Source organism: Giraffa tippelskirchi, chromosome 13 (genome assembly GCF_054371585.1).
Source record: "Giraffa tippelskirchi isolate mGirTip1 chromosome 13, T2T-mGirTip1v1.2.pri, whole genome shotgun sequence".
Classification (NCBI taxonomy): Eukaryota; Metazoa; Chordata; class Mammalia; order Artiodactyla; family Giraffidae; genus Giraffa; species Giraffa tippelskirchi.
In genome coordinates, this window is record NC_137287.1 from 2,721,761 (window position 1) to 2,737,942 (window position 16,182).

At 56.0% G+C, this 16,182-nt stretch overlaps 1 protein-coding gene across 13 annotated transcripts in view; it reads left to right on the forward strand.

The window, feature by feature from the left end:
* The window catches only part of SDK1 (sidekick cell adhesion molecule 1), an 840,913-nt gene that overhangs the window by 630,312 nt on the left and 194,419 nt on the right, over nucleotides 1-16,182 (forward strand). For 12 of the 13 annotated variants that reach the window (XR_014072185.1, XR_014072186.1, XM_081552683.1 and 9 more), the window contains one exon: nucleotides 15,739-15,848. The exons of the other annotated variant lie outside the window; for it this stretch is intronic. Coding sequence is in view for 8 of the 12 variants with exons in the window: in XM_081552683.1 (XP_081408809.1) it covers nucleotides 15,739-15,848 (110 nt within the window). In the remaining 4 variants the exon portion in view is untranslated. The remainder of the gene's footprint in view (nucleotides 1-15,738; nucleotides 15,849-16,182) is intronic. 13 annotated transcript variants of the gene reach the window in all.

Here is a 16,182-nt window from a genome sequence, read left to right on the forward strand (position 1 = left end):
CACACTGTTTAATTAGAGAAGCTTTAAAATGTGTTTTAGTGTGTGGTAAGGTCTTCACCACCCCCAGCATCACACACACGCACACGTGCACACACACCCTCACACATACACACGCCCTCACACACACACGCCCTCACACACACACGCCCTCACACACACACACCCTCACACACACACACCCTCACACACACACACGCCCTCACACGCACTGCCTGACTTATTTAGCATTTTTCTCACCTTCCTCATGTCTCATGACATCGAGTATTTCTACCCACGAACACAATATGTCTTTCCACGATACGTCTATTTTCATCAGCTGTTTTCTTCTTGGGAAAAGCACTGGGCTATCTCTTCTTACCTTCGCTCTGCTCCCCAAAAGGCAGGGCAGCTGGGGGGGGAATCAGTGTGCCCCGAAAGCCGTGATAGGAAGAATGTGGACTTTGTACCAGCCGCTCTGGCCCCCCTTCTCTTGCCCCCTTTCCCATCTCTGGGGTCCTGGGCATATTTAACTCCTGTGCCAGCCTCAGTGTCCTCACCTATAAAACAGGGTCAGTAGTACTGTCCCAAGACCGTCATGAGGATTAATGAACATATGTACATTTTAAATGACATTTTCTGACTCTGTTGCTGGCCTGTAGCATCACAGTTGATTTTGGAATTTTTTTTTTTTTAATTTAATGAACTCTCATGTGTTCTTGGGCTTCCCTGGTGGCTCAGCTGGTAAAGAATCAGCCTGCAATGCAGGAGATCCCGCTTCGATTCCTGGGTTGGAAAGATCCCCTGGAAAAGGAATAGACTACCCACTCCAGTATTCTTGGGCTTCCCTGGTAGCTCAGCTGGTAAAGAATCGGCCTGCAATGCAGGAGATCCCGCTTCGATTCCTGGGTTGGAAAGATCCCCTGGAAAAGGAATAGGCTACCCACTCTAATATTCTTGGGCTTCCCTGATGGCTCAGATGGTAAAGAATCTGCCTGCAACGCGGGAGACATGGGTTTGATCCCTGGGTTGGGAAGATCCCCTGGAGGACGACATGGCAACCCACTCCAAGTATTCCTTCCTGGAGAACTCCGTGGACAGAGAAGCCTGGCGGGCTGCAGTCCATGGGGTCGCAAAGAGTCAGACGTGACTGAGCAACAAAACTCACGTGTTCTAAGTGCTTTTACACATTCACTCATTTAATCCTCGTACTGACTGTGAGGAGGTCACTGTGACCCCTCCTGCAGACAAGCCTGGAGGGACTGAGTTGCACAGCTCAGCCCAGGAGCGGCCTGGCCCCCGGTCCACCTCTAGGCTACTGCTGTGTCTCAGCCCAGCCCAGCATTAGGGCGTCACGGCCGAAAGCTCCGGCAATCTCCCGTTAGTTGGTTAATTCTCCTGTCGTTTCTGTAAAGAAGTCACGTCGCCTGCTGCCACCGACAGTTTTATTTCTTCCTTTGAAGCCTTCATGTCCTTTCTTTCTGTTTTTTGTTTCTTTTCATTTATTGTTCTCAACGGACAGTCTAGACCCCCCTGTATCATATTGAATCGGGGCAGTGATAGAACAACCTTTGTTTTATTACTAACTTTAAAGAAATTCTGTTAAGGCTTTATTATCAAGTCTGACATTTACAACATTTATGGTTGGCTTTGTTGGGAATTTTTGGTATTTTGTTTTTACAGCTAGCTTTTATTGGGTTAAGACAATTCTTTTCTAATCCTGCTTTGCTAGGAGTTGCTTTGGGGAATTTTAGGATTAAAAAAAAATCATAAAGAAGTGTAATTTTGTCAAACTACATCTTGCATCTATCAAGTTGTTCATGTTTTCTCATCTTCTGTCCGTTGGTGAGATGATTTAGGCTGATGTTCTAATGTTCGCTAGTCCCAGTGTTCCTGAGATAAACACAATTTGATGTTTATAGTGTGTGATTCAATTTGGGTTTAAGATTTTCGTATCCATGTTCATAAGTGTACTTGGCCTTTTCTGGCCGTTGGTTTGGCTCTGAAAATCGAGTTTACCTTCTCACCAGTTTTCGTAAATAATGTTGTGATTGCTCCAAAGGGGGAGGTGAGAGGCAGGGGTGCTGACACCCCGAACTCGCCAGCACAGACAGGAACCTGGAGATCATCTTCCTAAGGTTCCTGGGGTTCTCCATCCCAGCTGTGCATTAGTGGGTAGGCAGATTCTAGCACCCAGACCCGCCCCCCTCAAATCAGTTCATCTGCATCTCCAGGTCTGAGGTCCAGGCACCTTCCTGTTTGTACATAAACAAGATGATATAGGTCCCCCCGGTGACACAACAGGTTAAAAAGCTACCATGTCTGCTGCTCTGGTCCTGTCATGGGGGCCCCTGCTCAGGGCCTGGAGGGGCTATGTCAGTGATCCAGCCTCTTCTCAGGTCTCTGCCTGGAGGTTCTGAGGCTCCAGTTCCCTGGGGAGGACGATCTGGGCGGGCTCCCTGCCCCTTCCCCAGGCTGCACCCAGCATCTCAGAGTGGCCCTGGTGGGGCAGGTCCACAGCCCAGAGTCCTCACCGCTAGCTCACCGTGAGCCTGTAGCCGCTTCTTAAAAGTTTGAGATTGCCCTAAAGTTCAGTTTTACCTTTCACCTTGAAAGTATTTCAAAACTACATAAAAGTTGCTAGAATACTACAAAGAAACAACCCTCCACCCACCCAAACACTCCATCTGAGTTTTGTCAATTGTCCCTAAATGTCCTCGGTAGCAAAAACCTCCAGCCCAGGACCGCACATCACGCCTGCTGTCCCATCTGTCCTTCCCCGTCACCTGTACTAGTTCTTTGGTCGTTCCTCGACTTTCATGACCTTGACAGTGTCAAAGATCACAAGCCATTCATTTCCTAGAACATCCCTCAATTTGGATTCATATATCTTCATGATTAGACCCAGATTATGCATCTTTGGTCAAAATGTCTCCAAAGTGATGCTGAGTTCTTTGCACTGCACCCTGTTGTGTTTACTGATGTCGAAAGGCCCCGTCTTTGGTGGAGCTGGTTTTGCTCACTTGATTACGGTGGAGTCCACCAGATCTCTCCTTCACAAGGAGTGAGTATTCCATGGGAGATGCTTCCAGATTGTGTGAAAATCGAATTCTCCTTTCCACTCACCTCCTAGAGAATCATTCCCTGATTGGGTCTTGCCAGAATTAATTAGTATAATGAGGCACCCAGTTGTGACCTTTCTAATCAATCATTTCTTCTACATTTATTGATTGGACTTTTATTGTTTTGCTTTTTTTTTTTTTTTTTAAAGCTGTCTCGTCTCACTTGTTTGTTTACCTCAGTGTGGACTAACGGGTTCCTATTTTACATGACAGATTATAATCCGTTTCTATCATCATTGATGTCAGTGCTCAAACTTTCCCGCATTTGACCAGTCGGAGGCCCTCCCTCCTTCTGGCTTCTGTGTTCTTTTCACAAGTTCCAGTTATTCCAAGGCCCTCCTTACTTTCTGACACGAGATGTTCTAGCTCATCTCATTCCTTCCTCTTCTTTCCCAGCCATTTCTCTGAGGAACCTTGGATCCTTTCTGTGGAGAGTGGTATTTAGAAACCACGGTCTGGGCACTGGATGTGCTCACGGCTCCTGGGGTGTCCCTTCTCCCAGACCCTGTCAGTGCACAGAGCTGGGAAATGTGTGTGCTCGCAGGTCTGCCTCCAGGGCTGTGAATCTGTCTGCATAAGTGAGGAGCACTGGCTCACAGCAGCACCTGCAAATGCAATTCAGTGTGTGTGAATGTGTGTGTGAGTGTATGAGTGTTGCTCAGTCGTGGTCAACTCTTTGTGACCTCATGGACTGGCTCCTCTGTCCATGGGATTCTCCAGGCAAGAATACTGCAGTGGGCAGCCGTTCCCTTCTCCAGGGGGTCTGCCCGACCCAGGGATCAAGCCCAGGTCTCCCACGCTGCAGGCGGATTCCTTACCGTCTGAGCCCCCAGGGACGCATACAGTTCAGCACCATCCCTTTACTCAGGCCACCACCTCCACATCGACAGCAGCCTCACTTTTCTCCCTGTGCTCTCTTTCTGTTTACTTACTTGCTGAATCTCCCTTGTGTGGCTGATCCTCTGAGATGACCACCCTGCTTGGACACCTTCTCTGCACAGGTCCTGACTGGGCTCCTTTGCACTGTGCTTCTGGAAGGAAGAGTGAAGGCTGCCCTACCCTAAAAATTTTAGCTTGCAAACTTAAGTTATCAGAATCTAAAGTTAGCCATTATCTCTCTCTTCCTCCCAGTGATACAAGATTCTAAAATTCTTTAATTCCAATTGAATCATACTTGTGCCCAGCATTTCAGCCCCGCCTTCTTTCTGTATCCCCAAAGGCCGTGATGCCTATTAGCATCTTTTCTTACAGTCAGTGCTTGCTTAGATTTCACGGCCGGTTTGGCTGCAACTTCACTTCCTACTCCGTTGGCCTCCAGGCACGTACCTTTCTCCCCGATACGCTCAGCTGTGCATCGCTCATGTGTCTCTTACACTCTGTCCAGCTCTGCTCTGGGTCTAGGGTGGGAGGCTTTTCAGGTTATCTGCTCTGCCGAATCTCCAGAACTGGAAGTCCCTTCGAGATAGTTTGTCTAAAATATTTTAATATTAACTCAGCAAGTCTAAAAATTCTGGCAGTGGTGCAGACAGTTGGAACTTTGAAACCAGAAAGGAAGTGTTTTCCCCTGAAACTCGTTACCCTAACCATTTGTGTTTCAGTGTGCCTAGAGAGTAAGTGTTCATCTATAAAAAGAAACGTGGGTCCAAACCACAGGGGTAAGGATTACAGACTTTTCCTAGCCAAGAGGAGGCTAGAGAATAAGTGTTGACATTTCATCACCTGGTGCCTGGGGGGCCCGGAGCCACCCCCCGTCCCAGAGCCGACACACAGTCGGCCTGTGTAGTGACCCCTCCTGCCGCGTGGACGAGACGCCACTCTCCTCCATCCTCCACACTGACTCCATCCGCAGACCCCCACTGGGTTTATGTTGTGCTCATCAATTCTCTTAATCGAATTAGTTGGAACTGGTTTTCATTCATATACTAAGTTATCCCAAGAAAATCTCACGACGATGTGGCGAAGATTAGCATGGATGTCCACTTTGGGGCAAACGAATCCTGCTTTTATTTGTGAACTGTTCCTAAATAGCCTCAAAGGCATGGGAAGCAGAGTGTCCATTCAAAACTCAATGAATGGGGCTCCCCTGGTGGCTCAGTGGTAAAGAATCCGCCTGCCAGTGCAGGAGACGTGGGTTTGACCCCTGATCCGGGAAGATCCCATGTGCTGCGGAGCAGCCAAGCCTGTGGGCCACAACTGCTGAGCCCGTGCTCCAGAGTCCATGCCCTACAACAAGAGAAGCCACCACAGCGCCAAGTTCACGCACCACATCTAGAGAAAGCCTGCGTGTAGCAGCGAAGATCCAGCACCGTGGGAAAAAAATAATAATGAATGAATAGGCATCTCTTTAAAGGTCTTGGAAGGCCCTTCGTTTCTAGGCCGGTGTTCAGTTATCTCAGACTGAAAGCAGAACACAGTCCTCCCCACCCCGCTCGTCTGCTAATACACACATGGCCGCATCCGGGGACTGAACAGATCTGCAGCCTCTGAGACCTTTCAAGAGACCCCATCCACTCCTCTCATTGTATCAGTACTGCCTTCCTGGCCGTCATCACCTTCCATGCACCATCCTCCAACTCACCCCCGGGAGGGGCTGCGGACAAGGCCCCCGAGGACATGTGGTGCAAAGAACGACCTGGTGACACAAAGCAGTGAGCACCGGCTTCGGGCCCAGGGCGGCTGGGCCTGGTGCCCCCGCTCTGACCTCCTGGCCGGGTGGCTACCGGTGAGCTGTCTGCTCAGGCGCTGTCGCCGTAGAACATGACCGACAGCAGCTGTCTAGCAGGCTGCTGGAGCCTTAGGACATGTGGGCGTGTCTGCACACCCTGGAAGTGCATGGCTCCGTGCTCTGTGGACACGAGAGACTTCATGAGCTGAATCTCCTCTGAGAAGCCCGTCAGCGCCTCAGGGCAGGGGGAGGCCGTGTCCATGTCACATTGCCCCCCAGGAAGCCTCGGTGCATCCCCGCTACTCCTCTGAGAATGTCTGGGCATATTCCCTGGCCCAGGCAGGCTCCACCTTTCCTAAACTCAGCACGCTGGGGCCCTGGAGACCATGCGTGGTGTATATGAAGCCTTCTGAAACATTCCACACCTCATTCCCTTCGCATGGATGCGGGTCAAGCCCAGGCAGCCGCTGTGTGCGCTCACTCGGCCACTCATCCGAGAAGCGGTCACCGCCTCCTGCCCCGTGCGTGGCCGCGGGCTGGGATCCCCGGAGCAATGAGGCTCCGGGGCACGCGGGCCAGTGAGCTGTCGGCCACTTAGCAATTCATCACATGGGAAGCAGGGGGGTGATTTATAGAGATTTGCTTGGGGTGCTGGCAGAGGAAGGAGGCCCGAGTCCACTCAGGTGGCTGCGGAGGTCCTCAGAGGGGGTGGCATCCTAGCCCACCCCTCAGGGACCACGGCCGCTAGCCAGGGAGGGCAGAGGGCAGCCGGGTGGCCTCTGGGAGCAAGGACCGGGCTCTGCCAAATGCTTTGTGACGGGACCACCTCTGCTCTTCTTCCTCTTACCCATGTCTTTGCAGAAGTTTCTTTTGAATTCTGACTGCTTTTTAAGTGTGCCGAGAAGGTTGTGTCCTTGGGGTTGTTGCTGGTGAACTGTGGAATCAAAGACCCTCATCATTGGAGGAGCCCCCTTGAAAGGCCCTGAAATAAGCTGATGCCCAGATATGGGTTAATAAAATTGTAAACAGCGGCTTTCCCAGGTATCTCTGGCTCTGTAATACTTCGCTTAATTAGTAACCTGTGACTGGAGAGTGAGCACAGCCTCTCTTTCCACATTTTCACGGCACACCACGAGAGGAGAGACTGCAGACGCCGTGTGGTTTCCCTGCTCCCACCGCCCGCCTGCCCACCCGCCTGGAGCCCCTGCACCCTTAGCCATCACAGCCGTGGGCTGAGCTCTAATGGCCAGAGTCACCCCAGCTGCTCCCAAGCATGCTCTGAGCATGGTCTTCTGCCATGAAGATGCTGGTGGTAGCGCCTGGGTACAGATAAAACCTGTTTCCATCCGAAAGAGGAAAGAAAAAAAAAAGCCCACATAGTGTGTATTTGTGTATAATAGTAGCCATTTTCTCAACGGGAACGGTTTCAGGAAGTGTTATGTGCTCATAAAACACAGCACGGCCTCCGAGTGCTGGTCTTGGTAACTAAAGAGCCGCAGGAGTGGAGGGCCGGTGCCCGGGGCCCCCAGGCAGGGCGCCCGCAGAGGCCCGAGGCGGTCGGCGGGGCGCAGGGCTGGCAGGTGGAGACGCGCCATCCTTCCGCAGAGAAGCTAGGGGGAGACGGGGGTTCTGTCTCCCCCCGAGCCCCCCGAGGACGGGATCCAGGCTGAAGACGGGAAGCCCGGCATGTGTGTCCTCTCCTGCTGGCCGACACGCTCCCCCAGAGAAAGCTGGACGAGTCCCGTGGCCTCTCTGGGCTTGGCCCTCTCAGGAGAACGCTGGGAGGAGGACGCCACATGGAGAGCCTCCCCGCTGGCTCGTATGGACTGAGCACTTAATAAACTGTGCAAGTCAAGGCAAGTGTTTGGACTCAAAGAGAGCTGCCTGAGGCGGCGTGGCTCCAAGGAAGGACTGTCCTTGCCCTGGGAGTGCTCCTGGGATGGGCCTGTGCAGAGTGCAGGGCTCGGCCCGGAAAGTACTGCCGTCAAGCCAGCCACCAGCCAGGACGGGCCCACCTGCCCACCTGAGGGCCGCGTCCTGCTGACGCTCAGCTAGGGAGGTGCTGGACTTCCGTGGTCTCCGGTCAGAGAACCGAGGTGGCCCGCGTCCCCAGCGGGGGAGGAGGGGTGCTGGTCGGGAGGAGCAGCTTCCGCGGCTAGAAGCCGGCCTGGCGTGAGCAGCCGGAGTGTCAGCAGAGCGTCCAGGAGCTGGTGGGGGAATCCATTCACACGGAACCAAGACCAGGCCACACCCACCCCAGGAGACTGTCCATCCTTTGCCTGTGTATCCGTCCACCTGGCAGCCTGTCACCTCCCACGGCGTGTTCTGTCTCTGGCAGGGTCGCGGGTCAGATGTTCTTTGTCTCATCACCTCGAGCTCTGGAGTTGGGGATTTCTAATCGCTGATTTTATCTCCTCCTTCCCTCATCACGAGTGGTATCAGAACTGTCTGCAACCCTTCCGACAAGGGTCTGTCAGCGTTTCAGTTGTCATGAGCCTTCACCGTGGTGGAATTTATTTTTCATAATAGGAAGGAAAAGAGCAACGTTATTTCTGAGCGGTCTGTCACAAGGGCTGTCACCACTGACGGCTCCTCAGGAGTGGCTCGGTCATCAGATAGAGTCGCCAAGATGGGAACAGCTCCGCTCCGGTGTGACGCCTCTGCCCAAGCACATACGCGCCGCGGGGATGGGTGACAATGGCAGACACGCTCGGGTATTTCACAATGTTTACTGTTTGCTTGATTGTCCATAATAACACCCTTGTGATGACTTTCCTCCCTTATTTCTCGACTTGCGTAGGAAGTCTGCACAAGATGAATGGTTTGAAGTGGCTTTTTTGTTCGTTAAGTCTATCAGGTCCTTTTAGTTGCTCCTGTTGTAAGACTTTTTAACATACCACAGGAGAAGGAAATACTGCAGCCTAAGAGACAATTCAAGTACAACCAAGGGAAGCGCTTTACAACAAATGTCACTTTCAAGAAATAGAGGTCAGTGTCCGTATAAATCACACCTGTCAAACCGAGTTAAATTTTACGGGAGTTATGTCTTCCTGTTCTTTTTGAGGCTCTTTCATCCTGATTCTCTTGTTGGGATTTTAGATTTGCCTATATGTTTCATTTTTCCCATCATTAGGTTTTATATTTGCTTCTTCCAGTCATCCATTCATCCAGCAAACACTTATTGAGCCCCTGCTGTCATATTGGTTTCTGGACTCATGCTACATACTAGATTACAAAGATGGAAAGCTTTCAGTCCCCACCTCCAGAAATCCACAACTGGAGGTGGGGGTAGGAGGAATAATTGAGGTGCAATAATCAATAAAATGAGGCTTGTGAGAATAGTTATGAAAAAAAAAAGTGTTGCCAAGACAACCTTGGAAAGAAAATGGGTAACAGAGTGGAATAATCAAGGAGGGCTCCATGTAGGAGGTGAACTTTTTGTAGTTTGATGGGGAACAGGGAACTCCAAGCAGAGAGAAGAGCAGAGTGAAAGGCGCATGGCCCCGGTTGTTTTAAAATGTAAATTTTATTATTATTTGGGTAGAGTGAAGCCAGGGGGTCAGGACATGACTGCCTGGAAAGATCCTTTGTTCCTCACTGTTCCCAAGAGGAGGGGGCACACGATGCCAGGCAGGGCCGCAGGGGGAGGCACCAGGGCGGCTGGAGGCAGAGGGAGGGAGGGTCAGTGCAGACCAGAGGCCTCACTGAGGTTTCTGCGGAAGGAGTGGACAAGGCGAGGTGGGCAGCTGAGGACCGGCTGGTTTGGATCATTCCAGCAGGCTCCGGGCACAGGGCCCGTCCCCGGTTGTGTGGAACCTGCCCTGGGAGGAGAGGGCAGGAGGACGGCGGCGCAGAGGGCGGGAGCCGGTGGAGGAGGCGAGGGCGGTGGGCTCCAGGTTGGCCGGTTTGCACAGGGAGGTGTGCTCCCGGCTGAGCTGGTTACGGTCTCTAGGACCCAGCTGCCCGGGGAGGGGCGGGCCCTGCGGGGTCGGCAAGGCCCCGGTGTCAGGGTCTTCCATACAGAAGTGAGAGCTGTGGCTGGTACACGTGAGGAAGGCTGCGCAGCGGCGTGGTTGGGCGTGAGCAGGCAGCAATGGGCGCTGTATTCGTTGATTAGCTGTATTATTACTGTATTCATTGATTAGCTCTAGTAAATTTCTGGTCGAGTCTTCAGGGTTTTCTACGTAGAGGGTCGTGTCATCGGCAAACAGTGAGAGTTTTACCTCTTCTTTCCCGATCTGGATTCCTTTTATTTCTTTTTCTGCTCCCCTGGAGGGGAGGAGGGAGCCGGGTGAGGCCTGCAAGGCCTTGCTGAGGGGAGTGTGTTCCTGGGAACCTGCGTCTCCCTGTCTTTGAGCTCCCTGTGGGCCTTCGGGGCTGTCCTGCGGGCCTCACTCCAAGGCCACGTGCCGGTGCCGCATCGCATCACGTGAGCAGGAGGCAAGGCTCCTCGGGTTCCCACCCCTTTCCCAGCCCCCCACCCCCGCCGCACTTCACCAGTGATGTCGCCCAGCCCTCGCCGGCCTCTCGGGACCTTAGCAAGCTGTACGACAGCCACACAGGGTGCGTGGAGATGTGGACAGTCCTGTTTGCCCTTGAGAGGGGCCGTGTCCGAGGGAGAGAAGGGACAGACACAGAACAGCCCCTGACGCTCGTGAGGGACACTGGGAGGCCAGCTTCATGTGGAGGAGGAGCGGGAGCTGGGTGCCCGGCTCCGGGGAGACGCAGAGGGAAGGGCTGAGGCTGGCCCCAGGCCTCCCTCCCCACCCCCCGAGTCATAGAGCAGCTCTTGGCGGGGGTTCGGGCCACACACAGTGGGTCTACAGACCCAAGGAAGGCAGGCCCGCAGGGCCCCCTTCTGCAGGGACAGGCCCGGGTCCACAGTGGCTTCCGGGAGAAGCCTCTTCTTGGGGCGGGGGGACTTTATGGAAAAACTGGCTCCTAGGAGGATATTTCGGGGGGAATGTGAATAAAGTGGTAGAAACCCCAGCACGTGGGGGAGGTAAGACAAGAAAGGCTGGGCAGCGGAGGAGGCCGTGTGCCATCCGTGGGGCCGTGAGCCGGGCTCGGTTCTGCGGATGTGAGGGCTGTTCACTGGCGCCAGGGCCCGGAGACAAAGCCCTGAGCCTCTGGACAGTCGCGTCGCAGTCCTCCTGCCTCTGAAAACAGAAGGAACATGAAATAGCTAAAAAGTAAATGAATAACCAGCTATCCCGATAGGAGGAGGGAGGGAGCCCGCCTAGAGCCGTTTCCCAGCAGGAACCTCCGCAGAAGCGGAGTCAGTGCGGGGTGGGCGGGGGAGCTCATTAGGGTCGCAGGCTGAGGACTCTTAGGGAACTGGCCTTGAGCCCCATCCAGGTCTGAGTCCCGCCCTGGTTGGGCTGCAGTCTGCCAGCGGTGACAGCGGGGTGGCCCATCTGACCCCCCTCCTCCGCACCCCCAGCTGCCTCCCTGGGCGGCTGGGTGTGGGGACACCGCTCAGACCAGAGGGCGCTCGAGACCACACGCTGCTGGACAGGCGGGTTTCCCTGCCTCTGGGGTTCGGCTCAGCAGGCTTCCATGGCGTGGATTCTGGAGCTTTCTCTCTCCTCGGCTCTGCAGTAGAACAGGGCCCCCTCCTCCCCTCCCCTCCCTGCCCACAGCTCAGCTCCACGTGCCCCTTTCCTCTCGCCTCCCCTTGTGGACGAGGTTAATGCCTCTCCTCTGAGTGGCCATCGATCCCCGGCCCCTGGGATGCTGAGCTCATCACGGCCGCGGGCTGGGGGCTCTGGAGGTCCTGCCCAGCGGGCCGGTTTCCACCTGACTTCTCAGACGCAGGGGCTTCCCAGGGCAGGCAGCTTGGGCCCTGAGGAAAAACCCACTCGGCAGGGGTTAGACCCCAGGCATTAAAAGGGCAGGCGGGTCTGAAGGCGCCCCACCTCCTGGGTCACGGGTGCCAAGTGCCGGCTGGCAGGCACTGGGGGCAGCAGCCCAGAGCCCTCCCCGGAGGAGGAGGCAGGAGGCAGCGACTCCTGGGGCTTCAGCCCAGGACGGGCAGGCTCCCCGTGGATGCTCACAACCACCCCCCGCCAAGCGACATTTGATGTGTGGCATCTCTTCTCTCGTCCTAAATATTGCAAAGTGCTGTTTGTTAGCTTTAAAAGAAAAAGAAGCAAAAAAAAAATTTGTCAAAACCCCAGCCTCCCTGCCGAGCTCTGATTGTTTTATCTTTAAAGAATTCTGCAGCACTCCCTGCCCAGCGCATCATTAGTGAGCGGCTGGTTGCTTCTAGAACGCTCCTTTCCTATGGTCTTGGAATCTAAGCGGAGAGCCAGAGGAGCCCAGCAGGCGACACAGGCCTTGGCTCCTCACGGAGACGCTCCCCCACCTTTACTCCGCGTGTAAACCGCTTGTTACACAAACTCGACCCCCCACCCCCAAGGTCTGGAGCCACAGTTTCGTTCTCTGGGATCATTTGTTTTGGAGCTCAGTGCTAGGCAGCCCGTCTCAACCCTGATTTTGAAATTGTGCACGTTTGTTTGTATTAACACATTCATCCAGGTGTTAATAAACCAACTGGTTGGCCCCGAGATTGGGCTGAACCCCAGTGGGGGTGCTGGGGCTTCGGTGGTGAGTCAGACCCCGAACCCCCCTCAGGGGCTTGTGGGACAAGTGACAAGTGTGGAAGTCGCCTTGAGAAGGAGGCAGGAGGGCACACCGCCGTGGGGGGCCCCGGACAGGGTGAGTGGACAGTGAGGACGCAGACTGTGCGGCCAGGTGGCTGCTGCTGCAGCTTCGAGGCTCCACGCGGGGCCGGCTGTGCCCACACCCGTGGCCCAGGAACACTGCGTTCCGCGAACGGGAGGCAGGCAGGAGCCCTGTGAGTGAGCCTGCCCAAGGTCCCTCTGTCTGAAGGACACTGGTGGTGTCTGACTTACTCGTCAGGGTCCGGCCCAGACTCTGTCAAGCGAGGTGCACAGCTATAGGAACTGCAGACCCGGAGGTCGCTGCACGTCGCCCTTCTGACCAGCGTCACGTCTGACGTGGCCGTCTCCTCGCGGCCCCCTGCCTCTCCTGGCTCCAGACCCTCGGATGCTCTCCCCTGAGCCACGTCACCACCCGCTGGTCCCTCGTCCGCGAGCACCAGGAACTTTTGCCATGCGCCGTGTCTGTGTGAGCCTGGGCGTGACCAGCCCTGCGTTGGGCTCACAGAAGGTGCCGGAGGGCACAGAATTATGGCATCACCTCCTGTGGCCTGTTTCGGGGCCAGTGGTTGGGGGGGCCTGTTCACGGAGGCGTCCCGAAGGCCCAGGTCCAGTCCAGGTTCCAAGGACTTCATCCCGAAGGCCCGGATCCGGTCCAGGTTCCAAGGACTTCATCCCGAAGGCCCGCATCCGGTCCAGGTTCCAAGGACTTCATCCCGAAGGCCCGCATCCGGTCCAGGTTCCAAGGACTTCATCCCGAAGGCCCGCATTCGGTCCAGATTCCAAGGACGTCGCCGGCTTCGTGGAGAAGAGCAGAGGGCGGACGTGTTTTCAGGAGGTTCAGGTTTGAGACTGTGTGATGCTGTTGCGTTGTGACAGACGGGCCTGCGGGGAGAATGGCGGGCAGGTCCATGGAGCCATGAAGCACCCACCTGAGTCCCGGTGATGTGGCCTCTGTTCAAACGCAGGTCTTTTAAAAAAGAGAGCGGTAGTCGGGAGGAGGGGAAATGTGACTCGGGGACCCCAGCTATGCAGTTGTCGGTTACACGCCTCAGAACAAAAGCCCCACAGCCAATGCACAGCACCTCCTGTGGGGTCACATGCTGAGGCCGGGGAGACCTGGGCCCCCGAGCGCCAGGCCCTGGACCGCGGCCGCCCTCCTCCCGACGTCCCTGCCCCTCCAGCCGCTCGCTGCTCCGCTGCCCCCCGAGCTCTGACAAACTGCTCTTCTCCCCACCGTGTTCTTGGCTGGTCACCACCTTTTGTACTTTGATGTTTTCCCCTTGAGGCGAAATCCATGGTGAACATAAAGTTGACCACGTCAAAGTGTACGATTCACGGGTTGGTGCCTCCACTCCAGCCTCCACCCGCATCTAGGGCCAAAACGTTCCCAGGCTCCCGAAGCGACCCCGCGCCCGCCTCCCCAACCCTGGCGTCCAGCCGTCTGCTTTCTGTTCCTGCGGGCTCACCTGTCCTGGGTATTTTATGAGATGGGATCACGCAGCGTGTGGCCTCTGGGTCTGGTTCCTCTCGGCATCACGCCTTCAAGGCACGCCCACGGTGCGGCGGGGGTCAGAGCTCCGCCCCTTCCACGGCCACACAGCCTGGGGCTGCACCGCTGCTTCCCCTCCAACCTTCGACGGGCACGTGCATGCTTCCTCCCTGGGCTGCTGTGAGCAGAGCGTCCGTGAACATGTGCACACAAGGGTTGACTTGTCAGAGAGCCAGCTTGCACTTCTGAGGGGTGTAGACCCACAAGTGAGGTTGCTGGGTCACATGGTGGTTCTGGGTTTAACTGTTGGAGGACCTGCCAAGCCATTTTCACGTTGTTAATGGAGAGGGTTCGGAGAAGGCGATGGCACCCCACTCCAGTCCTCTTGCCTGGAAACTCCCATGGACGGAGGAGCCTGGTAGGCTGCGGTCCACGGGGTTGCGAAGAGTCGGACACGACTGAGCGACTTCACTTTCACTTTTCACTCTCATGGACTGGAGAAGGAAATGGCACCCACTCCAGTGTTCTTGCCTCGAAAATCCAAAAGATGGGAAAGCCTGGTGGGCTGCCGTCTATGGGGTTGCACAGAGTCGGACACGACTGAAGCGACTTAGCGGCAGCAGTGGAGAGGGTTGAGTTTTGTGTTTCATTTCTCTGGGACTCACGCCGCCCAGCTGGTTTTCCACGTCTCCAGTCTTCAGTCTTCTCGTCTTCCATGTCTCCACCAAGGTCATTTAAATCCTCACACCATCCTCCTATGACCTCCTGCCAGCTTGGTTTCTCTGCAGACATCACGAGCACGTTTCCTGTGCTGTCACTGAAGCCATCTGTGGGATGTTGCCTGCACGGGGCCCTGGCCGGCCCGCCTCGGCCCTGCCTGTTTGGCCTGAGGCTCTCCGTGCCCACGGCCCTCCCCGGGCCCCCGACCCCCAGAGCCTGCGCAGGCCCCGCACCTGCCTGGACGGGGGTGCAGGGACCTGCAGAGAACTCGGGGGCTTCCGTGGCAGGTGGTGACCAGTGCCGCCGCCCACATCATTGCTCTCTCGCTGGGTCAGGCCCATTGGGCCACAGGACAGGCAGCGGGAGTGAGGCAGTCAGACGGGCTTGGGCAGAACTAGAAGCTGCTCGGATGAGGATGGGGATCAGGAGAGGTGTGGCTTGGGGTCAGGCCGGGTGTCCTGGAAGGGCTGAAAATACCACCTGGGCAGCTGACTGGACGGGAGCTCGCGGGCAGGGGATAAAATCAGCAGGAGGCGGACCACCAGGCAGGACAAGGGGACAGGCGGGGTTCAGGACAGAAGGCATTGGGTCAGCGGTGCCCCGAGGTGGGCTTTACTGCCTCATAGTATCCCAGGCCAGCAGTGGGGTCCCCTGCACAGAGACCTCCAGTGGCCCGGCCAGCGGTGGCGTCCTCAGCGTGCATTCAGGCAGAAGGGGTCAGGGTGGAAGCGGGAGATGCGGCGGGGGAAACGGCTCTGGACCCTCCATGGGGACACCAGCCACTCGGGCCCTGTGGGGCTGGGCAGGTCTTCTCTGGCGGGTGGTCCCCTGTCCACAGGGATGAAGGACCTGAAGGCAGATCCCATCCCGAGCCTCGGTCTGAGTCCTCGGGGCCGAGTGTGCCCAGGCCCTGACCGAGAGCTGGTGACTGAAACCCCCAGACCCAGTGGTGGGGACGGAGGTGCAGGTCAGGGGGTGGGGGGGTGTGCGCTCATGGGACTGAACGCCCCACGCGTGAGGGGGTGGCTGGCGGCCTCAGCCCCCCACAGTCCAGTGGGTCCCAGGCCCTCCGTCCCGCAGGTTGGAGCCATCGGGGACGAGGAGGAGTGGGTCACCCTCTGCGAGGAGGAGAACGAGCCGGACGCCCAGACGCTGGAGATCCCGGACCTCACGCCCTACACTCACTACCGGTGAGAGCTGCCGGCCGGGGCCCTCGTCCGCAGATGTGAAACCCAGATGCAAGCGTGCAAGCAAGACACTTCCAGCTGCCGTAGCAGTAAACTGAGCTTTTCGGGGCACGAGATGCCGTTGAGTGTCATTCCCAGAGAGACTGTCCCTGATGCCAGGCCAGCAGCGTCCCTTCCACCAGCTTCACTGGCTGGGCAGCCAGCAGGCATGGCTGGTATCAGGCTCAGTAGCCAAGACCCATGTGGTTGGAGATGGAGGTCATTTTTTTTTTTTACAGAACCCCACCTCTGGGGCTGTTAGGGTACTGCCTGTGCGAAGAGCAGATGTCCTTGGAAC